This window comes from Monodelphis domestica, chromosome 4, assembly GCF_027887165.1.
Source record: "Monodelphis domestica isolate mMonDom1 chromosome 4, mMonDom1.pri, whole genome shotgun sequence".
Classification (NCBI taxonomy): domain Eukaryota; kingdom Metazoa; phylum Chordata; class Mammalia; order Didelphimorphia; family Didelphidae; genus Monodelphis; species Monodelphis domestica.
The window spans coordinates 338431537-338458468 of NC_077230.1; the positions used below are offsets into that span (position 1 = coordinate 338431537).

The 26932-nt window shown below is 42.2% G+C and overlaps 1 protein-coding gene across 1 annotated transcript in view; it reads left to right on the forward strand.

Moving 5' to 3' along the window:
- The window catches only part of TENM4 (teneurin transmembrane protein 4), a 749441-nt gene that overhangs the window by 557499 nt on the left and 165010 nt on the right, over positions 1-26932 (forward strand). Inside the window, exon 14 of the mRNA XM_056826133.1 lies at positions 15128-15427. Coding sequence (XP_056682111.1) covers positions 15128-15427 — 300 coding nt within the window. The remainder of the gene's footprint in view (positions 1-15127; positions 15428-26932) is intronic.

Sequence of the window (26932 nt, forward strand, 5' to 3'; positions counted from 1 at the left end):
CACCACTGTGCACATAGAATCCTCTGCCCCAAAGGGACTCGGGTAAGCCTGGGGCCCTGTCATTTCCCAGGCGCTGCGCTCTCTGGAGGATGCTAACACTACGTCTGTGTCCTTATTTCCCCATGGCCCCCTCCTCCTCTTCCACCCATCTTTTATCATCCTTCCCATCCCTCACTTCCCCTGACCGAGGCCATCAGAATTGAAGTACTGTGAGCAGCAGGGATAGATTCAGAGGGAAAGAAACCTCCGGACAATTGGAAAGCTCCTGAAAGCAACGGCCCCCATCCTTTTACGGCATGATTCTTTTTTCCTAAAGAAATAACTGGCTTTGGCATATTTTATCTTGGAGATGGCTCATATTATGCTAATGAAGAGTTATGGTCCCCAGGCCTTGGATCAGAATATTTTTTCTTCTTGTTTGCCTATTGACACTGATTAGGTGACTCCCAATTTCCCAAACAGATCTTATTTCTCCAAGATTCACTTCTCTGGGAAGCTCAGGTATTTGAGCACTAACATTTAATTGGAAGTTTCAGTTCATTAGCCAGTTTAATTTATGAAATTGTAATTGCAATGGCCAAATTGGCTTTTAATTAGAAATATTGACTGCCATTTCAAACTCTGGTAATGACTTGGAAGAAAAGTGAAGGCACTAAAATTTCTCATAGGGAAGTTTTTTTCTTTACATTAGAGTAGAGGAACATTGAATCCAGCCAGTAGAGGTAATCAGACTGCCTGGAATGTTAGTTTTTGCTCAGTGATTCTCTGAGATGACACAATGAGTTAAATGCACAAATGGACATGGACAGAGAGATTCTTTATCATAGACTCTGACATTCAGCACTGGAAGGAAGACCTTAGAACAGAGAATGGTTGAAGTGGAAGGGCCTTAGAACAAAGAATGGTTGAGGTGGAAGGGCCTTAGAACAGAGAATGGTAGAGGTGGAAGGGCATTAGAAGAAAGAATTGAAGAAATGGAAGAGCCTTAGAATACATAATGTTAGAGGTGGAAGGGCCTTAGGACAGAGAATGGTAGAGGTGGAAGGGCCTTAGAACAGAGAATGGTAGAGAAGGGCCTTAGGACAGAGAATAGTAGAGGTGGAAGGGACTTAGAACAGAGAATGGTAGAGAAGGGCCTTAGGACAGAGAATGGTAGAGGTGGAAGGGACTTAGAACAGAGAATGGTAGAAGGGCCTTAGAACAGAGAATGGTAGAGGTGGAAGGGCCTTAGAACAGAGAATGGTAGAGGTGGAAGGGCATTAGAAGAAAGAATTGAAGAAATGGAAGAGCCTTTGAATACATAATGTTAGAGGTGGAAGGGCCTTAGGACAGAGAATGGTAGAGGTGGAAGGGCCTTAGAACAGAGAATGGTAGAGGTGGAAGGGCCTTAGAACAGAGAATGGTAGAGAAGGGCCTTAGGACAGAGAATGGTAGAGAAGGGCCTTAGGACAGAGAATGGTAGAGAAGGGCCTTAGAACAGAGAATGGTAGAGGTGGAAGGGCCTTAGAACAGAGAATGGTAGAGGTGGAAGGGCCTTAGGACAGAGAATGGTAGAGAAGGGCCTTAGAACAGAGAATGGTAGAAGGGCCTTAGGACAGAGAATGGTAGAAGGGCCTTAGGACAGAGAATGGTAGAGGTGGAAGGGCCTTAGAACAGAGAATGGTAGAGAAGGGCCTTAGAACAGAGAATGGTAGAGAAGGGCCTTAGGACAGAGAATGGTAGAAGGGCCTTAGGACAGAGAATGGTAGAGGTGGAAGGGCCTTAGAACAGAGAATGGTAGAGGTGGAAGGGCCTTAGAACAGAGAATGGTAGAGGTGAAAGGTCCTTAGAACAGAGAATATTAAGGCCCCAAGGCACATAAGATGTCGAAACACAGAAAATGTGATGTCAGATCTGGGAAGGATCTTAGAACCTAAAATGTGAAAATATAATATTAGTGCTGGGAGGACATTATTATGGGTTACCTAATCTAAACTCCTCATTTTACAAATGAGAATACTAAGTCTTAGAGAGCTTGTGACTTTCCAAATCACAGAAGTGAAATTTGAAACTATGCCCCCAATTTCCTAGTACATACGTTATAATGCTTCTTGTTTCTGGTCACATAGGTCCAAAATCATGACTAAAAACCAGGATTCTAAGATCTTTCATGTTATATGTCATGTTGCTTCCTTAGACTTCCTATCTTGACTTCAGATATATTATTCTATATTATACAGGGTATCCCCAAAGTCTTAGTGCCATTTTATTTAATTGTTTTAAAACCTCTACCTTCCGTATTGGCTCCAAGGCAGAAGAGTGGTAATGTGGCAATGTGGGTTAAGTGACTTACCCAGGGTCACACAGCTGGGAAGTGTCTGAAGTCACATTTGAACCTAGGATCTCCCCATTGGGATCTTGACTGGTAAAAGAGTATGAATCTCTCTCTTTTTTTTTTTAATTTTCTTTTAAACTCTTAACTCCTGTCTTTGAATCAATACTGTGTATTGGTTCCAAAGCAGGAGAGTGGTATGGGTTAGGCAATGGGGGTTAAGTGACTTGCCCAGGGTCACCCAGCTGGGAAGTATCTGAGGCCAGATTTAAACCTAGGGCCTCCCGTCTCTAGGCCTGGCTCTCAATCCACTGAGCTACCCAGCTGCCCCCTTTAGTGCCATTTTAGACCAGTAAGACTTAAAATTTCAGCAAGACTTTTTAACTCTCTGCAGTTATTGTTTCTTATGCCATATCCCTCAATCTGCACTCCCCATGAGGGAAGTGGCCAAGTTTTAACTCAATTTTTCATCTTCCCTAGTGCTTAAAAAAATCATGTTGACATGATGGTTACTGAATAAATAAATATTTACTAAATTTGACTCTAGATAAACCCAGTCTTATTAAGTAAAATTAAACAAGCTATAAATACACCTCTCCCTTCTTCCCCTTGATTGGAGGATAGGAGAGGTGAGTTGAATAAACTACTAATAAATGTAGCTATCTTAGTTTTTATCCAACTGTTTTGTTGTTGTATGCTCGTTTTGGGGGGGGATTTTTTTGTGTTTTGTGTTTTTGTTTTTTAACAAGAGACAGGTCATTTTAATGTGGGGATATCCCAGAATTACTAATAAGAAATAAAAGACATTGGTAATTTTTTTTTAAATCAGGAAGGTTAATGTCCTTGAAACTTTAAAAATAAATCAGTTCATGCTGTCATAATGTTTTAATCTGGAAACCGTGGAGAGAGTCTAGTTCAATCCTCTTCAGTTTCCAGATAAGGAAAATGAGACCAAGAGAAGTCAAATGACTTGCCCACGTAGTTACAGAGATAAAAAAAAAAAGTCAGGATACAAAGCTAGATGTTTCGGCCCCCAGTGTACTAAGTATCCTCTCAATTCCTCAATTGAGGACCCTTCCCAAGGAGGAAACTATAATAATAACAATCCTGTCCATTATTGTAGAATGCTTTATACTTTTCAGAGTACTTTCAAAACTATCATCTCATGGAATCCTCACAGCAGCCTTCTAAAATAATGAGAAAAGGAGTTCTTATTGGCATTGAATAAAAGGGGAAACTGAGGCTTTTAATTCAGAGTCTCTAAGCATGAGAGTGAGGGCCTTGTTCCTGCATTCATTTATTCATTCATTCCCCAAACATTAACTAGATGTCTCTTCTATGTAGAACACTGTGGAAGGGACAATGATTTCTTAAAAAGAAATGTTTTTTTTTAATAAATAGAACCTATTTTGAGATGTCTTAGCCCCTCCATTCCTTTTTTAAAATAAAAAATAATGTCAATAGAATGTATTTCCAGCTGGGGAATGATTTCTAGGATTCTTTCCAGCGCTGACATTCTTCATTCCAAGGGTCATTAGAATAAGGACATTTTAGAAGTCTCTTACTAGGATTCTATGCCCTCGGGCCCACTCTAGTTCTGACAGTCCATGAATCTGTGGTTATAGCACCCTAACATCCACTCTTTCTTCTGATTCTCACAACAGCCCCGTAAGGTAGGTAGGGTAAGTATTGTTACTGACCAGTGATCAGATGCACAGGTCCACCTCGGTGCACGTCTCTGCAACTCTCAACACTTGGGGGAGAAGGAGAAGGATGCACATGCAGCTTAGCCTTGGTCCTCATGGAGGTCATGACTGATGTGAACATAGGTAACGGCAAGATCCTGCTACTTCTCATTCATTAGAGAAGCACCGAAAATAAAGAAATAAAGCACACGAAAACAAAACTTGAGGTAGGAAGGAAGTCCCTGGATGTAGAGCTGCAAGGGACATTAGAAGCCATCAGATCCAAAAGGCTTATTTTATAGATAAAGAAACTGAGGCACTGGGATAGCTAGATGACTCTGGATAGAGAGCCAAGCCCAGAGATGGGAGGTCTTGAGTTCAAAAATGGCCCCAGATACTTCCTAGGCATGTGACCCTGGGCGAGTCAATTGACTAGCCCTTAGTTCTTTGATGCCTTGGAACCAATACTTAGTATAAATTCTAAGATAGGAGGTAAGGGTTAAAAAAGAAAGAAAAAGAAACTGGGGCACAGACCAGTGTTAAGTAGCTTTCCTATTACACTGGTAGTAAAGTCATTCATCTCCTTTCCCAACCTTTCTGTCTCTCCCTCCCCTCTAGCATTGAGGAACTCACTGTGTCCTAAGAAAGCCAGTTAAAACTTTTAGAAAGCTCTATTAAGAAGTTCTGGCAGAGGGATGGGTGAAAGATTACTCCAGAAGCAATTGGAGAAAAGGAAAGCAATATAGTACAGGAGCAGAATAAATATGGTATTGTGATTTTTTTTCACGAATGTCTTTCCCCTTCTGAAGATAAAAATAAGCAAACCATGCATTGTTATTGTTGTTTAGTCAGTTGAAATTCTTCATTACCCTTTTTAGGGTTTTTTTTGGCAAAGATACTGGAGTGGTTTGCCATTTCCTTTTCCACCTCATTTTTCAAATGAGGAAACTGAGGCACGCAGGATTAAATGACTTGCCCAAGGTCACATAGCTAGTGTTTGAGGCTGGATTTGAACCCAGATCTTCCTGACTCCAGGCCCCTCTTTCTTTACCTGCTGTACTACTACTAGCTGCCTATACATAGGGCTAACTAGGTCAAGGGGCTTCAGGTAGGCCAAATCCAGAGAAGAAGACCACCCCCTATGTGAGGGAGCCTCTTTCTGATGTAGAACACTGTCTGCCTTGGAGTCAGAAGACCTAGGTTTCAATTCAGCTCTACCACTTTCTGTGTGATATTGAGCTGGTCTTCTCTCTTGGCTTCACTCGTGTTCCTTCTAAAATGCAGAAAAGGACATCTAGGAAGCTCAGTAGATTGAAAGCCAGGCCCAGAGACAGAATTCTGGTCCTGGGTTCAAATGTGGCTTAAGACCCTTTCTAGCTCTATGACCCTGGCTAAGTCACTTAAATCTCCTTGCCTGGCCCTTCCTGCTCTTCTGCCTCGGAACCAATACACAGTACTGATTCCAAGATGGAAGGTGAGGGTTAAAAAAAAACAAAACCTTGGAGGCTTAGCATAGTTAACTCACTTAGCCAACCTCACACAATGAATGAGTGGCCGAGCCTGGATTCTAGTTTGTTGCCATTTTTCACCATGAAACAACCTCTAGGGTTGGAAGCAAGGGCTTGGTTTCTGGGAAATTCTGTGGAAGAACTCAGACCTGGCAGGTTATAAAACCATAACAGGGTCCCTAACACGTCCCTGTACGTCGTTTCTAAGAAGCGCCGGGGATGTGCACTCCTGTAACGGGTCTTCTCTAGTTAGAATGTATTTCAGCCTTTTGCAAAGAGAACCCTACATGGAGCACATATAAACTAACGTAGTATACCTCCAACCAGTGACGTTCCCCCTTGTGCTCAGGAAAAGCAGTAGAAACATAGCCTGCTAGAGCTGGGAGGGACCCTCTAGAACTCCAAAGGTCAGAGCAGGGACGGCTTTTAGGACAGAGAATATCAGAGCCAAGAGAGGCCTTACAAGACAGGATGTCAAAGCTGGGAGGGAGCGTAGAGTCCAGAATGTCACATCTGGGAAGGTTTGGGGAACATAAAATGTTAGAGCTGAAAGAGAACTTAGGAAACAAAATGTCAGAGGAGAGGCTTTTAGAACAGAAAATGCCAGAGCTGGGAGGAACCTTAGAACCCAGAATGTCAGAGCTGGGAGGGACCTTAGAACCCTGAATGTCAGAGCTGGGAGGGACCTTAGAACCCTGAATGTCAGAGCTGGGAGGGACCTTAGAACCCAGAATGTCAGAGCTGGGAGGGACCTTAGAACCCAGAATGTCAGAGCTGGGAGAGACCTTAGAACCCAGAATGTCAGAGCTGGGAGGGACCTTAGAACCCAGAATGTCAGAGCTGGGAGAGACCTTAGAATCCAGAATGTCAGAGCTGGGAGGGACCTTAGAACACAGAATGTCAGAGCTGGGAGGGACCTTAGAACCCAGAATGTCAGAGCTGGGAGAGACCTTAGAACCCAGAATGTCAGAGCTGGGAGGGACCTTAGAACCCAGAATGTCAGAGCTGGGAGGGACCTTAGAACAGAGAATGTCAGAGCTGGGAGAGACCTTAGAACCGAGAATATCAGAGCTGGGAGAGACCTTAGAACCCAGAATGTCAGAGCTGGGAGGGACCTTAGAACACAGAATGTCAGAGCTGGGAGGGACCTTAGAACACAGAATGTCAGAGCTGGGAGGGACCTTAGAACACAGAATGTCAGAGCTGGGAGGGACCTTAGAACACAGAATGCCAGAGCTGGGAGGGACCTTAGAACCCTGAATGTCAGAGCTGGGAGGGACCTTAGAACCCTGAATGTCAGAGCTGGGAGGGACCTTAGAACAGAGAATGTCAGAGCTGGGAGAGACCTTAGAACCCAGAATGTCAGAGCTGGGAGGGACCTTAGAACACAGAATGCCAGAGCTGGGAGGGACCTTAGAACCCTGAATGTCAGAGCTGGGAGGGACCTTAGAACCCTGAATGTCAGAGCTGGGAGGGACCTTAGAACAGAGAATGTCAGAGCTGGGAGAGACCTTAGAACCCAGAATGTCAGAGCTGGGAGAGACCTTAGAACCGAGAATATCAGAGCTGGGAGAGACCTTAGAACCCAGAATGTCAGAGCTGGGAGGGACCTTAGAACACAGAATGTCAGAGCTGGGAGGGACCTTAGAACACAGAATGTCAGAGCTGGGAGAGACCTTAGAACCCAGAATGTCAGAGCTGGGAGAGATCTTAGAACCCAGAATGTCAGAGCTGGGAGGGACCTTAGAACCCAGAATGTCAGAGCTGGGAGAGACCTTAGAACCCAGAATGTCAGAGCTGGGAGAGACCTTAGAACCCAGAATGTCAGAGCTGGGAGGAACCTTAGAACAGAGAATGTCAGAGCTGGGAGAGACCTTAGAACCCTGAATGTCAGAGCTGGGAGGGACCTTAGAACCCTGAATGTCAGAGCTGGGAGGGACCTTAGAACCCTGAATGTCAGAGCTGGGAGGGACCTTAGAACAGAGAATGTCAGAGCTGGGAGAGACCTTAGAACCCAGAATGTCAGAGCTGGGAGGGACCTTAGAACAGAGAATGTCAGAGCTGGGAGGGACCTTAGAACCCAGAATGTTGATCTGGGAGAGACCTTAGAACCCAGAATGTTGATCTGGGAGGGACCTTAGAATGTTGAGCTGGGAGGAATCTTAAGGCACAAAATGTCAGAACTGGAAGAGACTTCAGAACCACAGTGTCCAAGCTTGGAGGGAGCTGAGGGACCATCTAGTTCAAAATAGTCTTGTTTTATTAATAAGGGAACTAGTCCACTAAGAAAGGAATCCAGTTACCTAAAGCCACACCACTAATAAGAAGTTGATCTGAATTTCAAACCCAGCTGTCCCAATCCCAGTCCATCACTAGATCACATTGCCTCTGATGTTTATTAAGACAAGAAAAGGAAATCAGCTGTTACTTGTATCATCCCGGGGATGATGATGATAATAATGTTGTAGCATTTCCCCCTGAATCACCTAGATAATTGCCTCTGTTTCCCACACTACTTTGTTCCGTGAAGCCTCCTGAGCTTCCTGGGACAGCTGAAGAAATCAAATGCCCTCTGTTCAGAGCCTTGTGGAGGAGAAAGAAAGCAATTTGCCTATTACTAATTTTAAGATCAGGCCTTCTCTCCCCCAAGACCAATTTCAAGTAGAAATGAGGCTTAACTGAAAGGAAGTCCCAGCTGTAGGAAGGAAATTTATAATTGGGACTAATTGGGGGAAAGGGGGAGGGAGGAATGGTAACTGTTCAGATCATTAAGAGTGGCTGAGTCTGGCTACCAAATCCAAATGACTAGGCAATTACCTGCGAATGCTCCCATTCTCTACTCCCAGAATAACGGATTCGTTCATATTGGGTGCCCATGCATGGCCAGATGTCATGATGGAACTCATGGATGGTCTTTCTTCCCTCTCTTTTTTTTGACCTTGTTTAATTTTTTAAAGTCACATGTGTGTGTATATATATATATATATATATATATATATATATATATATATATATATATATATATACACACACCATAAATGTGCTCCTAAGCCCTGGAAGATGGCAGCCTTTGCTATTGACTAGTTTTATATGCCATATATATGCTTCTAAGCATGGGAAGATGGCAGCTTTTGCCCTTGACTAGTCTTATATACCTTAAAGGTACTTCTAAGCCCAGGAAAATGGCAACCTTGCCATTGACTAGTCATCTGACCAAGTCTCTTCCCTTCTCTAAAGCCTCAGATTCCTCTATAGTAAGAAAGAAGTAGACCAAATGGTCCCAAAGGTCTCTCCTAGTTCTAACATTATTTTCCAATTCAATAGATATTTATGGTATTATGTCTTTTTTGACATTCTATATTCTAAAATTCTTTCCAGTTCTAACCTCCTGTGTCATGTCTTTTAACATGCTATAAAGTCCCTTCCAGAACATACATTCTGTATCCAATGTTTCAATTCTAGTATTCTATGAATTTCTGAATTCAATGCATCTCCCATTGTGGGCACACAGTAAGTCCTCAGCCAGTAAGTGCTTGTTGATTTGAATGGAATTCACACTAGCAAGATCATACCAGAATCAGAATATTGGAGCAGGAAAGGGCCTTAGAAGTCATGTATTCCAACTCTTTTATTTTACATTTAGGGAATTATGACCCAGAGAAGAGTCCTACAGCTTCCAGAGTAGACAAGCAAGGTATAGAAACAAGCCTGGAATTCCGGAGAAGCCCCAGAGCCCTGCCCCTGAGCAGGGAGCCGGTGGGAGTAAAATAGTCTCAACAAGAACCATATCTTACTCAAAACAGTAATACAGTCCTACAGTGTTTTTTTTTTTTTTGATTTTTGAACCCTTTCCTTCTGTCGTAGTAATGTAATATATGACCAGAAGGAGATCACACACACACACACACACACACACACACACACACACACACACACACACACTCATTCTCTCTCTCTCATTCTCTCTCTCTCTCTCTCTCTCTCTCTCTCTCTCTCTCTCTCTCTCTCTCTCTCTCTGGGGAACTGGAGAGAGAGGGTGAGAGAACTGAAGAAGTGGAGAGAGGGAAGAGATTGATCCTCCCCTCTCTTTCCTTTGGGGAAGATAGTGTCTTCCCCAATGTGTCTTCCAGAGGGACAGAATATGTCTCCTCAGAGACTGAGTTTGAGAAGTGGAGGTTAAGGACTGGAGGAGAAAGTCTTAGAGAAATGACCCACTGCCTCCCTTCTTGATTTTAGCTGTTGCTCAGAGGCAGATACATTTCCTGCCTCTGGGTCCTCTCAATATCCCAACTGCCACCTTTCCCTTTGAGACTTCATTCACTCCTCAGCCCTGGTCTTGAACTAGTTCTCCCTTTTGGGGAACAGTATGATTCTCCCCAAATCTTCAGTCTCCTTCTTTGATATCAGCAAGCAGAAAGACCTGATCTAAAGGGTAACACTTTATTCTTGAGAACACACAGGGCAAGGAGAGGGAGGGTTTTGGGTAAGGAAAGTGGGAGATAGGAACCTCCCTCCAAATCCTGAGGGGTTTAGGCTGTCTGCCTGACCCTCCTTTTGGTCAGTTGTTGGGTTTGACCTTCCTCCTACGCTAATCTGGCTCTGAGTTAAAGTTCAGGACAATTTGGGGAAAGAGAGATCTTCTCAGTAGATGGCTTTCTATAAAGTCCCAGTCTAATTTTGTCTTCAACTGGAACCAGAGAGATTTAGGGGTTCACTGGAAGGTAGTCAGTGTCCAGAGGGATCCTTCACCTCAGAGGTCCTCAGACCGTCCACTCTAGGAGAGAGCTGACTAGAAGTAAGCTGCAGGTTTTTAATCCTCTCAGCTCCTCTGTTCCTTCCTAGAATCTTGAGTTTTCCTGTTCCTTCCTCCTCTTGGGCTGTTCTTTTGCATTGCTGGATATGATTTTTCTCTCCTTTTGTAACTTCTCTCTTACAATAACAACTCTTCAAATGCATCCTCAGATCCTTATTAGCTGTATGACCCATAGCAAGTCACTTAACCCATTTGCCTCAGTTTCCTCATCTATAAAATGAGGTAGAAAAGAAAATGGCAAACCTCTTTGCCATATATTTTTGCCAAGGAAAACACCAAATGGGATCAAGTTGGACATGATTGAAACAAGTGATTAACAACAAAATATTCTCATAATTATTTAATTCATAGGGAGCCAAGCTAAGATTTTGAACTAAGGTTCCTGTATCTCCATAAACAATGTTTTTCCTTCTGTGCCACACTGCCTCACAATCTCAGGGGAGGAAAGGAGGACAAGTTCTATGATCTTCATTTTGCAAAGTAAATAGCCAAAGCTTAGAGGTTAAACAACCTGCCCACTGTCACAGTGTCAGTTTCTTCTCCTTTGCCATCCCTTCCTGCTCTATGTAATCCAAAATGGCAGACATAACACCCTTGAAGTGGTGAGTTATAAGCGTGATTTAGGATTTCTTCCACTAGCACAGCATTGATTGAGCACCTTCTGTGCACCCTGTGCTAGTCAATGAGACACACGTAAAAAGCAGAAGATCCTTTGTCTTGAAGGAATTTACATTCTGTCTTGGGAGACCAGATGAGTATATTCCATGGGAATTCTAATCTTGACAGTGTGACTGAGGTTTTCCCTTCAACAATATAGAACGCAATCATTTCTGCCTGACTGTTCTGTGGGCCTTGGGGTTCTATCCTCATCACTTAATGCAACTCACTTCACCTCTGGGGTCCTCAGTTTCTCATTTGTAAAAAGAAGGTGATTAGAGACGGTGGTTCAATTCCAAACCTGTGATTCTTCCATAAGAATACTAGACATAAACAATAAGAATGGCACTTTTCTATGCCTCTAAAGAAGCATTTTCTTCAAAACTCCTTGAGTTAGGTGGATATAAATAATAACCCCATTTTACAGATGAAAAAACTGATGACCAGAAAAGGCATATTATATGTCCAAGTGTCTGCTTCATGCCAGGCACTGTTCTGCGTGCTAGGGGTAGGGATGAAAACAAAAACAGCCCCCATCCAGAAACACACAGGTGGTAGGTACCCCACCAATCCAATGCTCTTTTCATTACACAGATACTGAGCTTTGTAGTGCTAGGAGATTCAGGAGGAAAGAGGAATGGAAGTGAGTCCAATTTTAGAAAAAGTGTGATTTTTATTTAAGGTAGCTGGCCTGGCCTGGCGATCAGAATGGCCCCTTTTTCTCCAAATGACCAGCTGTGGGATCCTGGAAAATCTCTTCCTCTCTCTGGGTTTCAGTTCTCTCATAAAAATGAGGAAGGAAAAAGGTTGTAGATGATCTCGAAGCCCCAGCCAGCTGCAATATTCCGTAATTCCCCGTTCTAGGGTTCCGGACCAGTGCTAATATTCTAAATGCCCTGTTTAAGGTCCCCGCCCAACCAGCTCTAGCATTCTGCCATTTACTTAGCAATCTTCCAAGGGAAAAACCAAGCCTCAATCCCACTTCATATTTTCTACTCTCATTCCATCCACTAACATTTATTAGGTGCCTGCTATGTGCCAGGCACTTTGCTCAGTGCTGAAGATACAAGACAAAAAAAGAGTTCAGTGCCTTGAGGAGCTCACAGTCTAATGGAGTGATAACATGCAGGCAACTGCGTACAAACAAGATAAACACGTTATAAATTGGAGGTAATCAACAGAGAGAGAGCCTAGCATTCGTGGGAATCGGGAAAGGCTTCTGCGGGAAGGTGCGTCTTGCTGAGACGTAAGCCGGGGAAACCAGGAGCAGATGAGCAGGGAGAGAGTCCAGGCTTGACAGATAGCCAGCAGAAGTGTCCTTGGTCAAGAGAACCGCTACAGATCCCTACCAAAAGCAGAGACCGCGGCTGCCAAGAGTAGCAATTGTAGGAAATCCAAGTGGTTTACGCAGGTGTCCTTTCAGCTTCCTACCCTCCTGTGGCACTTCAGAGTATTGCATATTAATCATCTGGATAATATCGTTTCTGTAGAGTAGTTTAAAAACCTTAGAAAGCCTTTAAAAAACCTGGTTGATGTGCAATTTTAAAGGGCGCCTATCTGTTTGAGTTCAAGCGCTCCAATGATTCATTCATCAGCAAACACTGATGTACGCCCTGCTCCGAAAAGGGTTTGCTGCTGCCTTCCAAGGGAGATGCAGGGGAGCATAAAAGTGAGTCTTTGCTCTCAAGAAGCTTATTAACAGCGTATTGGAATAGGACAGGAACACCAAGAGCTAAAACACAAATCAGAACGTGGTCCGTTCAGAAACCAAGTAGAGAGGCATTGGATCATAGTGTTAGGGCTAAGAGGACCTTCTTCTTTTACAGATCAGTAAACTGAGGACAGAGGGCTGGAACCCCTTGCCTAGGGTTACACCATCCATTAGTAGCAGAGTTGGGATTGGAATCTGTGCTGGAATCCTGATTCTCAAACCAACATTCTAGAAATGAATATATTTCCTCCATTCCTGGGTACTCTCTGGACATTGGACTTGTTAATATGAGTACCTTTTTTAAAAAACCCTCACCTTCTGTCTTAGAATCAATACTATGTATTGGTTCCAAGGCAGAAGAGTAGTAAGAGCTAGGTAATGGGGGTTAAGTGACTTGCCCAGGGTCACACAGCTAGGAAGTGGTGTCTGAGGCAGGATTCAAATGCACCTTCAGTTTTTTAATCCTTACCTTTCATCTTAGAATCAGTACTAAGAATTGTTTCCAAAGCAGAAGAGTGGTAAAGGCCAAGCAATGAGAGATAAGTGACTCACCCAGGGTCACACAGCTAGAAAGTATCTGGGGCTAGATTTGAACCCAAGACCTCCTGTCTCTAGACCTGGCTCTCAATCCACTGAGCTAACTAGTTGCCCCCAGCATAAGTACCTTTTGGAATAGTAATTTGTAGGACTTATTGTTGAACAAGGAAATGGCAAACCTCTCCAGTTTCTTTGCCAAAAAAAAAACTCCAAATGAGGGGCAGCTAGGTAGCTCAGTGGTTAAAGCATCAAACATAGAGATGAAAGGACCTGAGTTCAATTTGGTCTCAGACACTTCCTAGCTGTGTGATCCTAGATAGGTTACTTAACCCCATTTACCTAGCCTGTACTGTTCGTCTGCCTTGGAACTGATACAGAAGGAAGGAAGGAAGGAAGGAAGGAAGGAAGGAAGGAAGGAAGGAAGGAAGGAAGGAAGGAAGGAAGGAAGGAAGGAAGGAAGGAAGGAAGGAGGAAAGGGAAAGAAGGAACAGGAGGAAAGGAAGGAAGAGAAAAAAGGAAAGAAGGAAGAGGAAAAAGGAAGGAAGGAAGGAAGGGGAAGGAAGGAAGGAAGGAAGGAAGTGGGAAAAGGAAAGAAAGAACAGGAGGAAAGGAAGGAAGAGGAAAAAGGAAGGAAGATAAGGAAAGAAGGAAGAGGAAAAAGGAAGGAAGGAAGAAAGGCAGGCAGATATTTTGGATCTACCTAGACTTGAACTTCCAGGTATCTCTGGCTTAGCCAGTTAATGTGGAATCATCACCAAAGACATATACAAAAAGTTTCCATTCTAATCATAAACAACAGGATGAATAAATATGAACATATGCATGACCCAAGAATATAGACAAGGCCACATATACCTCCATGTGCTCTTGGGCAGACTGCTTAACTTTGGCCATCAGGTCCCTCCTCTGTTAAATGGTGGCACAGCCATGTAGCATGGAGAATGGAGTGCCAGGTCTGGATTCAGGTGCATTCATCTTTCTGAGTTCAAATCCAGTCTCAGATACTTATTAGCTGTCTGACTCGGGGAAAATCACTTAACCGAGTTTGCCTCAGTTTCCCCTTCTGTAAAATGAGCTGGAGAAGGAAATAGTAAACCACTTGAATATCTTTCAGGAAAACTCTAAATGATATCACAAAGAGTTGAACATGACTGAACAACAACAAAAATTACACTTGAACTCTTTGTTTAATAGTTGTTACAAAAGAAAGCACTGTATAAACCCAAAAGCACTGTGTAAATGTGAGCTGTCTTGGCTTTTATTCTTCTTGTTACTGAGCAGAGAATTTTCTATGCTGTGAAAAGCTGTGTGCCACCATCATCACAAAAGTGCTGAGAAGATGCAAGTAGGCTTTTAGTTCTCAAAAGAATCATAGGATGGAAATAATCCCAGAAATCAGTATGTTTGAGTTGAAGAAGTGTCACCACTGAATTAGCATCATAGAATTTAGCCCTGGAAGGATCCTTAGAAACCTAGCAGCCAAAGGACCAAAAGCTAGAAGTGACCCAAGAAATCTTCCAGTAGACCCTATCATTTTGCAGATGAGGAAACTGAGGCCTGGGGGGCTTAAGTGGTTTCCCAACAGGATTTGGGGTCCCAGACTCCCAACTCCAAACCTAGTGTTATTTCCACTGCCCTGCACCTCAGTGTGTTTCGGAATGGATCATTTGACCTCTCTGAACCTTAAGTTTCCTTATTTATAAAACCAGAGCGATAAGACTTCCATTCCTATGAGGAAAGCATTTTGGAAATTGTCAAGCATTAATTATCCAAGTGTGAGCTATCTGGTTAGAGGAAAGAGACTCTCCTACTAGGGCTGTCAATCAATGTTGTTTCTTAAATCATGCTTGTGTTTCTGCATGTCCCAAACTATCTATATATGAACCATGACATTTTGCCTTGCAGAAGGCTGTCCTGGTTTGTGCAACGGGAATGGCAGATGTACCCTGGACCTGAACGGGTGGCACTGCGTCTGTCAGCTGGGCTGGAGAGGAGCCGGCTGTGACACGTCCATGGAGACGGCGTGTGGCGATGGCAAAGACAACGATGGAGGTAAGGCGGCGTGGACCCTGAAGGAAAGGGGAAAAGAACTGCCTAGGAGCTATGGCCAGGGGCAGCTCTTGGGCCAAAAAGGGCAGCCCAAGAGGATGCTGGGCCCTTGTTGTGGATGCACAGAGAGAAGGTGGCAAAAGCAAATCACTCCTCGCGGATAGCTAAAGTGTCTTTTACTAAAACTCCTGACAGAGTAAGAAGACCAGGATTAAGTAGTTGATGGTTAATTAACTGTATGATGTTGGCAACCCACAAAGCAAAACAAAAACAATAACCACACGGGAATCTATCTAGGTGGCTCAGGGGATGGACAACCAGATCAGGAGACTGGAGGTCCTGGCTTCAAGTAGGGTCTCAGACATTTCCTAGCTAGGTGATCTTGGACGAGTCACTTAATCCCTGTTGCCTAGCCATGACCTCTATTCTGCCTTGGAACTGATCATTGGGATGGATTCTAAGGGTTTAAAAAAATAAAAGGACATTAGCAGCCATCTGTGCCTACTTCTTTACTAAAGGCAACAAAAATCCAAAGATAATTAATGTTTATAAAGTGCCTTTTAGACCACTATAAGCGCCAGGTATTATTTTTTTTTTATTTAAACCCTTACCTTAGAGTCTTGGAGTCAATATTGTGTATTGGTTCCAAGGCAGAAGAGTGGAAAGGGCTAGGCAATGGGGGTCAAGTGACTTGCCCGGGGTCACACAGCTGGGACGTGTCTGAGGCTAGATTTGAACCTAGGACCTCCCCTCTCTAGGCCTGGCTCTCAATCCACTGAGCTACCCAGCTGTCCCCAGGTATTATTGTTGTTGCTGCTATTGTTATCATTATTTTTTTTACATCATTTTATTACATACATACATATTACATACATATATATTTTTTAACATCAGTGTTCAGAAGGAGGACATTTAACACTAAAGTTTAGGGGGGAAAGCAATGAGTTCAGTTATCATTATTATTTTTTTAACATCAGTGTTCAGAAGGAGGACACTTAACACTAAAGTTTAGGGGAAACGGCAATGACTTCAGTTTGGGGCATGCTGAGTTTAAAATGTCTCTCCAGTGTGAGATGTACAAGATTATAGGTGAGGTTAGGGCAGAACAGACAGATTTGAGAATCATCAGCATAGAGGTGGTCATTAAATCTGTTGAGGCTGATGAGATGAGCAGGTGAAGAAGTGTAGAAGAAGAGAAGAGTCCAGGACAGAGCTCTGAGGGACACCTATGGTGGCTTACGATAACCCTAACCAGTGTCAACTGACCCAGGGATGGTGTCCTTACTCCTTCCTGAGGCAGCCCCTTTACAGATAGTTCTGATGGTTCCAAAGTCCTTTCATTGTGCTTAAATTAGCCTCCTTGCCACTTCCACTCATGGTTCCTAGGCTTTTTGGAGCCAAGCAGAGTCTGCCTAATCCTTCTTCCCCAAGATGGGTCTTTCGCTATCTAGAGATAGCTATGATTTCCATAAACCCTTTCTTCTTCAGACTAAGCATTTCCATGTAGTTTCTTCAGCCTCCTTTTGTTTAAAGAGTCAAAGTCCCCTCACGATACCTCTCTGAGCAGGTCCAGCTTGTCAGTATCTTTCTTTAAAAATGGCGTCCAGAATGGAACCAAATACTACCCATGGGCAATGGCCAGGGAAAGGGACGCTGGAGCTAGGACTACTCCTACTTTGAACCCTGCTACTAGGGTCAATTTAAGAGGTGGTAAGTCATGAGAGAAGAAGAAGGTCAGTTGTTTCCCTTTCAAATAGAAGAAGCCCAATGACACCCATTCTCAGATTCCAAGTTGGCAGAAGAATTTTGAGTAGGAATGATGGCTTCAGGCACAGAAAAGTAGAGAGAGGGCCAAGTTATCCAGCTAAGCTAACCAGAGGTAGCCAACTCATTTGTTTAATTCAACCCTCTCCATACCCCCCCCCAGTTATCTAGATCAGTGTGTCAGTCTCAAGCAGAAGTGAGAGATGTTGATTTAGAAAACCACAAATCCTCATTATCTGCACTGTGGGGTATTTTTATTTATTTTGTTAAATATTTCCCAGTTCCATTTTAATCAAGTTCAAGCTGCAGTGAGGGAATTTTTACTCTTGTCTACATTAAAAAGTTTCCTCAATTAAACTCTGTCCAAACTCTCTACTTCACTTTGTCTCTGTTTGGAAGCACACTTTCTAAGTGAGGAACAAGATAGGGTGGTATTATACATAGCATCCTGGCCTTAGACTTATGAGACACGATTTGGAAACTTGGCTCTGCTGCTTAAAAACAGAGTGATTTTTGAAAATGTTTCCTCATATGTAAAATGGAGGGCAGATGAGTGGTGCCGTGGCTAGAGTGCCAGCTTGGAAGACCTGAATTCAAATCCACTCTCCAACATTATTTGTGTGACCCTGGACAAGTCACTTAACCCTATTTGCCTCTGTGTTCTCATCTATAAAATGAACTCGAGAAGGAAATGGCAGACGCTCTGGGATCTTTGCCAAGAGAATTCCAAATGGGGTCACAAAGAATCAAACGCAAGAAAATGAATGGACAAAAACAAATAGAGGTTTTTTTTTCATATTCTCACATATTTTAATTTTTTCAGCCATGAATTGTTTATAGTTACTTAATCACATGAAAAGTACACTGAAATGTTAAAGCTATACAGCCCCAATTCCAAAAAAAGTTCCAGCTCTTTATTTCATGTATCTTTCAAGCATTTTCACAAAAGGATTTAAATAGCTCAAACAAACAAAAACACAAACCTCCATACGTAAAACATATCCAAGAATCTGGACTCAGACTTAGAAAAGACTCCATGTCCAGCTCAGCTTTGACAATTTCCAGTGCTGAGTCTCTGGGCAAGTCACTTTACCACCCAAGCCTCTCTTTCTTCATCTGCAAAATGGAAATAAGAACATTTGTTACCAGCTCCTTCACAGGTGACTCGTGAAGAGAATGTTCCACAATAATAAACCGCAATAGACCTGGGACTTGCTATCAGGAAAGCCAGGGTGATCTTGGGAAAGTCATTTAACTTATTTCAGACTCATTAAGTCAATCATTAAATAAGCATTTATTAATCAACTACACTATGCAAAACACTGGAATTAAAAAGAAAAGGAAAGTCCCTCTTCCTTTCTTTAGGAAACACATTATTATGGGGACATAACATGTAAATTATTAAATACATGAAATATATGAATGTATTTCGTGTGTGTGTGTGTGTGTGTGTGTGTGTGTGTGTGTGTGTGTGTGTGCAGAGTAGACAGAAGGCCATCTCAGAAAAGAAAGCATTAGATGGGGAGAGACGGATGACCTCTAGGAAAGGCCTCCTGCAACATATTAGATTTAGCCTCAGTTTCTTCATCTGTAAAAGGAGGATAATGATAGTACCTACTTCAGGGGTTTTGTGCGGGTGAATTGAGATAATATAGGTACAAGCACTACATGGGTGTTTGCTATTATAATTCATGAAGTCGGTCACGTCATTCAACTCTAGTAGGGAGCTAAATTCTCTGAAAATGTTCTAGACCGAAGGGAAGTAAACGCTCCGTTGCTGTGTGAATCTTCCCTCCCCAGCTTCCCAGGTCCTTTCTCTGAAGCCTTAAGCAAGCTGTTTCACATCTGGACCAGCAAATAGAGCCAAGTGATCTGAATAAATACAGGGAAAACACAGCTTCTCCCCTTCCTCCCTGCCGGGCCAAGAGCATAAGTCATGAAACAAAGGTCATTCGTTCCCTTGAATGAAACCAGATACCAGTTTCTTGGTCTTCTTTTTTGACTCTTTACAGCTGACACTGACAGTAAGAACACTGGCCACCGTAGGGATGTAAGGAGGGTGGTAAACACATTCAGTGCCGAAATCCCAAAGCTCCCCTGGGAAAGGGGCGACCCCCCATCTTGTAGAGGAAGGGTCTGATCCAAGCCTCAGGCAAGCTAGATGTGGTCAACACAAGGGAGAGTCAGCTGCTACAGCAGTGGAAACAGCATGGGGTGAGAGAAGACCACCACCACCAGGACCCCCTACCAGAAAACTGACCCTCCTGGAAAACGATTGTCTTGGGGAAAAGGAATTGGGGGGGGGGGGATTGAATTATCCAATATTCCTATTCTTGGTGGAATTGTTTATGACCTAATCTTCACAGGAAGACTATTAAAAAAACAGATTGAATATAGATATACATGGAGAGAGAGAGAGGCAGAGAGAGAGAGAGAGAGAGAGAGAGAGAGAGAGAGAGAGAGAGAGAGAGAGAGAGAGAGAGAGGCAGAAACAGAGAGAGGGAGGGACAGAGAGAGAGACACAGAGAGACACAGAGACAGAGACAGGCAGAGAGAGACAGAGAGAGAGAGAGACAGAGAGAGGGAGGAAGAGAAAGGGAGACAGAGACAGAGAGAGGGAGATGGAGAGAGACAGAGACAGACAGACAGAAGGAGACGGAGAGGGAGATGGAGAGAGACAGAGAGAGGGAGATGGAGAGAGACAGAGGGGGGAGACAGAGAGAGAGGGAGAGGGAGATGGAGAGAGACAGAGAGGGAGATGGAGAGAGACAGAGAGAGGGAGATGGAGAGAGACAGAGACAGACAGACAGAAGGAGACGGAGAGGGAGATGGAGAGAGACGGGGGGGGGGACAGAGAGAGACAGAGAGGGAGATGGAGAGAGACAGAGAGAGGGAGATGGAGAGAGACAGAGACAGACAGACAGAAGGAGATGGAGAGGGAGATGGAAAGAGACAGAGAGAAAGACAGAGACAGAGACAGAGAGAGAGAGGGAGAGATTATTTAAAACAGACTGCCAAAAGTAGAAGAGAACATAGAACAGAGTATGCCAAAGATCAGAGAGATCTTAGAACATAGAATGTCAGAGCAGGCAAGGACTGATGGATATATACTATATAATAATGATGAAATGGGAATTCTACCTTGTATGGAAATTTGTTATTACATGTCATTGGAAAAAAATTAAAAATCAAAAAAGAATATAGAATCTTAGCATATAGAAAGTAGTGACTCCGAGTCAGCAGGACTATTTGAGTAGAGCTGCTGCCGTCTAGAAGGAACTGAGGAACACAAAGCGCCAGCGTTTCCCAACTCTGCACTTTCTGTGACTGTCTCCCCATCCCCGGAATGCTCTCACTCTTCCTCTCCTTCTCTTAGGTTCCCCCTGGCGTCCCTCAAGTTGCAGCTAAAGGATTTTAGCCTTCTGGGAAAAGCCTTTTTCATTCCTCTTTAGTGCCTTCCCTCTGTGATTATCTCTAATCTGTCCTGTATAGAGATGGTACAAAGTTGTTTGCATTGTTTCTCCAGCTCTTAGCACAGTGCCTGATACATAGTAGGAGTTTAAGAAATGATGTTGAGGATTCAACTCGGTGGCTTAGAGGATGGAGCTACAAAGTGTCTGAGGTGACATTGGACCTCCGATGCCGTCTCGGTGTGTGACCCTGGCAGGTCCCTTAACCCTCGTGCTGTCGATCCCTTATTGCTCTTCTGCCTTGGGACCAATATACAGTATTGATTCTAAGATGGATTTCTCAGAAGGAAGGATGCCGGAGGCCGGAAGGGCATAGAATATAGAATGTCCGCGCTCGGAGGGCCTTGAGGATTATCTATGGGTTCATTTTTCTTTTTAAACCTTCACCTTTTCTGTCTTAGAATCAATTCTGAGTATAGGTTAAGTGACCAGCCCGGGGTCACCCAGTTAGAAAGTGTCTGAGGCCAAATTGGACCTCCTGGCTCTGGTTTTTTTCCACAATCCACTGAGTCACTTAGTTGTCCCTTTCATTTGTTTTTCAGAGGAGGTAATAGGAAGCTTAAAGAAGGTAAGAGATTTGTCCAAGTCATGTAGAACCTTTGTTTCAGGTTTAGTTCTACAAGGTTGTGCTGAATAATCCCAGAAAAACAATGAAAAACAAAGGAGAGACAATGTGATGTCATATGTAGTAGCTACAGAGTTGAGAGACTGCTTTGCCTCTTTTTCCCCGCCAGCACTTAGCACAGCACCTGATGGAACAGAGCAGGCCCCTAATAAATAGATTGATTATAGAAACCTGGGCGCATGCAGGGCCTGCCACGTATTGGCTCTGTGACCTCAGCCACTTCCTTGGGCTTCTCTAGTTCCCTTTAAGTCCCAACTAAAATCCCACCTTTCTGCAAGAAGCCTTCCCTCACCCCTCCTCATTCCAATGCCTTCCTTCTGGGAATTATTTCCTTTTTATCCTGTAAGCTGCTTGATTGTTCATAATTGTTTGTTGTTTCCTCCAATAAACTGTCAGCTCCTTGAGGGCTGTCTTTTGCCTCTCTTTGTATATCCCCAGCACTTAGCACATCTCCTGACACATAATAGAAGCTTTAAAATGTTTCTTGATTGATTGAGAGTTTCCTTATCTGGAGAAAAAAGAACTTGGACCAGATCATCTATAAGGATCTTAATATATCTAAAATCCTGTGTATTTTAGAAAGGTCTCATTCAGTTATTACCTGTAAGATGATATAATTTAATCTAGAATAAAGGTGTTTTCAGTGTTTCATAATCTCTCAGAATTCCAGGGCAGCTGGGTAGCTCAGTGGATTGAAAGCCAGGCCTAGAGACAGGAGGTTGTGGGTTCAAATCCAGCCTTAGACACTTCCCAGCGGTGTGATCCTGAGCAAGTCACTTGATCCCCATTGCCTAGCCCTTACCACTCTTCTGCCTTGGAACCAATACACAGTATTGATTCCAAAATGGAAGGTGAGGGTTTTAATAATAATAATAATATCTCAGAATTCCAAAGCTAGACAGGACCTAGGGAGTCATCTAGTACAGCCTGGAACAGGAATCCCTTTGAATGTGGTCATCCATTATCCACTTGAATACCTCCAGTGATTAGAAACTCAGCACCTAACAAGGCAGCTCATTCAAGGGAATAAACAAGAAGGGATTTCTTTAAAAACAGCAACTATAACAAATTTCCACCTACAGCCTGTTTGGTGGAGGATGGAGGGGGTGGAGGTGGGGCAAAGGAGGGTGGATCTCTTGAACCTGGGAGTTTTGAGCTGCAGTCAGGCTAAAAATGATTGAGTGTCTACACTAAGTCTGGCACCTTTATGATGATCCCCTTGGAACAGAGGGCCATAGTACTGTCTGAGAAGGAGCGAGCCAACACATGTTAGAAGCTGAGCTGGTGAAATCAGATCATAAGTAGCCATTGTACTTCTAGCTTGGCCAATTTAGGGAGATCTATTCTCAAAAGAAACACACAAAAAATGTAACTTTCTTTTTTATGTCTACATAAGCTTGACTGGAGAACTACCACCGTCTATTTAGCTATTCATAGTACTCAAGTTTCCCTTTTGTAGAAAAGGAACTTCATTGGAACTTGACTCTATAGTCATGGATCATTGGAGAAGGAGAGGATCATAGAATTCATCAACAGAATATAAGCTCCTTGAGGGCAGCAAATAGCAGGGATTTTTGTTGTATCCTCTGCCCAGGGTAGGTGGCTCTGAATTTTTTTTAATGCCTTGCATCTAGTCCCATCGCCTTATTTTACTCAGGAAGAATCTGGGTCCCAGAAAAGTAGATTGATTTATCCCTAGTCCCTTGTTAATAGCAGAGCAAGAACCACAAAAGTGAAGACAGGCTTGAGAATAGTGCTCAGACACAAAGAATAATACTCACCTTTCTATAACCTGTGCAGTTTCCAAAGCGCTACCTTCACAACAAACCGTGTACAGTGGTAGGACAAATTTCATTATCACCATAATGATAATTTCTTATTTCAAAGAGAGCCAACCTTTTCTCTCTGATCCCCTTTTCCTATCACATGGAACTGAGTTTGAGAAACCCTAAATTGGCAGGCTCTGATATAAAGAAATTTGACAGTGAGCCAGGGGCTCATGAGATCAGAGCTTTAGAGATGAAGTCACTTAGTTCAACTTCTTTATTGACAGATGTGGAAACTGAGGTCCAGAGAAGTTAAATAATCTGCAGCGACTAAGAAGAGCCTTTTACTAAACTTGAATTCCAGAGTTAAAGGCCCTACCTGTGGCTGCTTCTTTCTGCCACACAAAGAGTAATATTTGATATTTCTGTAGTAGTTGATAGTTTACAAAATGTTTCCCTTTCTTATTCTTACTTTACAGAAGAGGAAACTGAGGAAGAATAAAGTCATTCATCTAATAAGTGGCAGCCTTGTGAATCAGATCCCTCAGGTCTATGGGAGAATAGTTGCCCTGTTCTTAGTTCACTTAGAATACTTTAGTTGCAAAGCATTTCCTTTTATCGCCTGCGTGGAAGGAAAGAGCAGGTAGGGTCTTGTCAAATCTGCCCCTAAACATGAATATTTTCCAAATCACAGCTTTCCATCATGACTCGGTTTCATGGCCACTGTTTTTAAGAGGAGAAAAAACCAGTCAACTGGAATTCGAGTCAATCAGATTCCATTTGAGAAAGGGTTTGCTACAGCCCCGAGATGTAGTAACCTCTTCCATGGAGTTCAAACGCTGTGGGGCCCATGAGATGCAATCATAAGGCTGCATTACAAGTAATTTATGGGGTCAGCCTGGGAAAGGAAATTTCAGGCAAAGTCAGAATCAAGATATCTCCCCAGCCCTCCCCCATCCCCCATTCCCTTCCTGAAATTGAGAGTTCTCATAAAATGATATAATTTAGTCACCTGGCAGCCTGTTCTCATATAGTGTTTCACAGGATAAAAGGCAAGAGAGAAATTGACCTTTAAAAATATTGTGTTTCAGGCAGCATATAAAGGTTTTGCAAGCCGTGAGAATGGAGTCAGGGAATTTATTATGGAGAATGGTAAAAACTTTTACAAAATGTGGACTGAAGGGAAGCTGTGCTCCCCTGAGTGACACCCCCCACACATGGTTATGCATTATGCAATGGCTCTATTTCTGGAACCCTAGCCACTGCTGGATGTGTCTGGCTGGCTGTAGCCCACCTGTGGAGTGGATTGTCAGGCACCTAAGACTTAGGGTTGCAAAGAGACTAATTGATTCATTCTGCCATGCCTGTGTCAAAGTAGTCTTGCAAGCTAATTTTCCAAAAGCTCCCTTCTCCTGTGAGGCCTAAACAGTGAAAATGAGATGAGTATACTTTTCTGCTATAAATTGTTGCTCAGGGTAATAGACTAGTCCTAGAGTTTGGGAGTGGGAGGGCGCCTTGAAACAGAGTATTAGAACACATTATGTTAGAGCTAGGAGGTATCTTACAACATAGAATATTTGAGGTCAAAGAGATCTGAGAACAAAGAGTGCTAGAACATGAAATGATAGAATATAGAGTGTTAGAGCTAGAAGATATTTTAGAACAAAGATATTTGAGGTCAAAGAGATCTGAGAACAAAGAGTGCTAGAACATGAAATGAGAGAATATAGAATGTTAGAGCTAGAAGATATTTTAGAACAAAGATATTTGAGGTCAAAGAGATCTGAGAACAAAGAGTGCTAGAACATGAAATGATAGAATATAGAGTGTTAGAGCTAGAAGATATTTTAGAACAAAGATATTTGAGGTCAAAGAGATCTGAGAACAAAGAGTGCTAGAACATGAAATGATAGAATATAGAGTGTTAGAGCTAGAAGATATTTTAGAACAAAGATATTTGAGGTCAAAGAGATCTGAGAACAAAGAGTGCTAGAACATGAAATGATAGAATATAGAGTGTTAGAGCTAGAAGATATTTTAGAACAAAGATATTTGAGGTCAAAGAGATCTGAGAACAAAGAGTGCTAGAACATGAAATGAGAGAATATAGAGCATTAGAGCTAGAATATATTTTAGAACAAAGATATTTGAGGTCAAAGAGATCTGAGAACAAAGAGTGCTAGAACATGAAATGAGAGAATATAGAGTGTTAGAGCTAGAAGATATTTTAGAACAAAGATATTTGAGGTCAAAGAGATCTGAGAACAAAGAGTGCTAGAACATGAAATGATAGAATATAGAGTGTTAGAGGTAGAAGATATTTTAGAACAAAGATATTTGAGGTCAAAGAGATCTGAGAACAAAGAGTGCTAGAACATGAAATGATAGAATATAGAGCGTTAGAGCTAGAAGATATTTTAGAACAAAGATATTTGAGGTCAAAGAGATCTGAGAACAAAGAGTGCTAGAACATGAAATGAGAGAATATAGAATGTTAGAGCTAGAAGATATTTTAGAACAAAGATATTTGAGGTCAAAGAGATCTGAGAACAAAGAGTGCTAGAACATGAAATGAGAGAATATAGAGTGTTAGAGCTAGAAGATATTTTAGAACAAAGATATTTGAGGTCAAAGAGATCTGAGAACAAAGAGTGCTAGAACATGAAATGAGAGAATATAGAGCGTTAGAGCTAGAAGATATTTTAGAACAAAGATATTTGAGGTCAAAGAGATCTGAGAACAAAGAGTGCTAGAACATGAAATGAGAGAATATAGAGCGTTAGAGCTAGAAGATATTTTAGAACAAAGATATTTGAGGTCAAAGAGATCTGAGAACAAAGAGTGCTAGAACATGAAATGATAGAATATAGAGTGTTAGAGGTAGAAGATATTTTAGAACAAAGATATTTGAGGTCAAAGAGATCTGAGAACAAAGAGTGCTAGAACATGAAATGATAGAATATAGAGCGTTAGAGCTAGAAGATATTTTAGAACAAAGATATTTGAGGTCAAAGAGATCTGAGAACAAAGAGTGCTAGAACATGAAATGAGAGAATATAGAATGTTAGAGCTAGAAGATATTTTAGAACAAAGATATTTGAGGTCAAAGAGATCTGAGAACAAAGAGTGCTAGAACATGAAATGAGAGAATATAGAGTGTTAGAGCTAGAAGATATTTTAGAACAAAGATATTTGAGGTCAAAGAGATCTGAGAACAAAGAGTGCTAGAACATGAAATGAGAGAATATAGAATGTTAGAGCTAGAAGATATTTTAGAACAAAGATATTTGAGGTCAAAGAGATCTGAGAACAAAGAGTGCTAGAACATGAAATGAGAGAATATAGAGCGTTAGAGGTAGAAGATATTTTAGAACAAAGATATTTGAGGTCAAAGAGATCTGAGAACAGAGTGCTAGAACATGAAATGATAGAATATAGAGTGTTAGAGCTAGAAGATATTTTAGAACAAAGATATTTGAGGTCAAAGAGATCTGAGAACAAAGAGTGTTAGAACATGAAATGATAGAATATAGAGTGTTAGAGCTAGAAGATATTTTAGAACAAAGATATTTGAGGTCAAAGAGATCTGAGAACAAAGAGTGCTAGAACATGAAATGATAGAATATAGAGTGTTAGAGCTAGAAGATATTTTAGAACAAAGATATTTGAGGTCAAAGAGATCTGAGAACAAAGAGTGCTAGAACATGAAATGAGAGAATATAGAGCGTTAGAGCTAGAAGATATTTTAGAACAAAGATATTTGAGGTCAAAGAGATCTGAGAACAAAGAGTGCTAGAACATGAAATGATAGAATATAGAGTGTTAGAGCTAGAAGATATTTTAGAACAAAGATATTTGAGGTCAAAGAGATCTGAGAACAAAGAGTGCTAGAACATGAAATGAGAGAATATAGAATGTTAGAGCTAGAAGATATTTTAGAACAAAGATATTTGAGGTCAAAGAGATCTGAGAACAAAGAGTGCTAGAACATGAAATGATAGAATATAGAGTGTTAGAGCTAGAAGATATTTTAGAA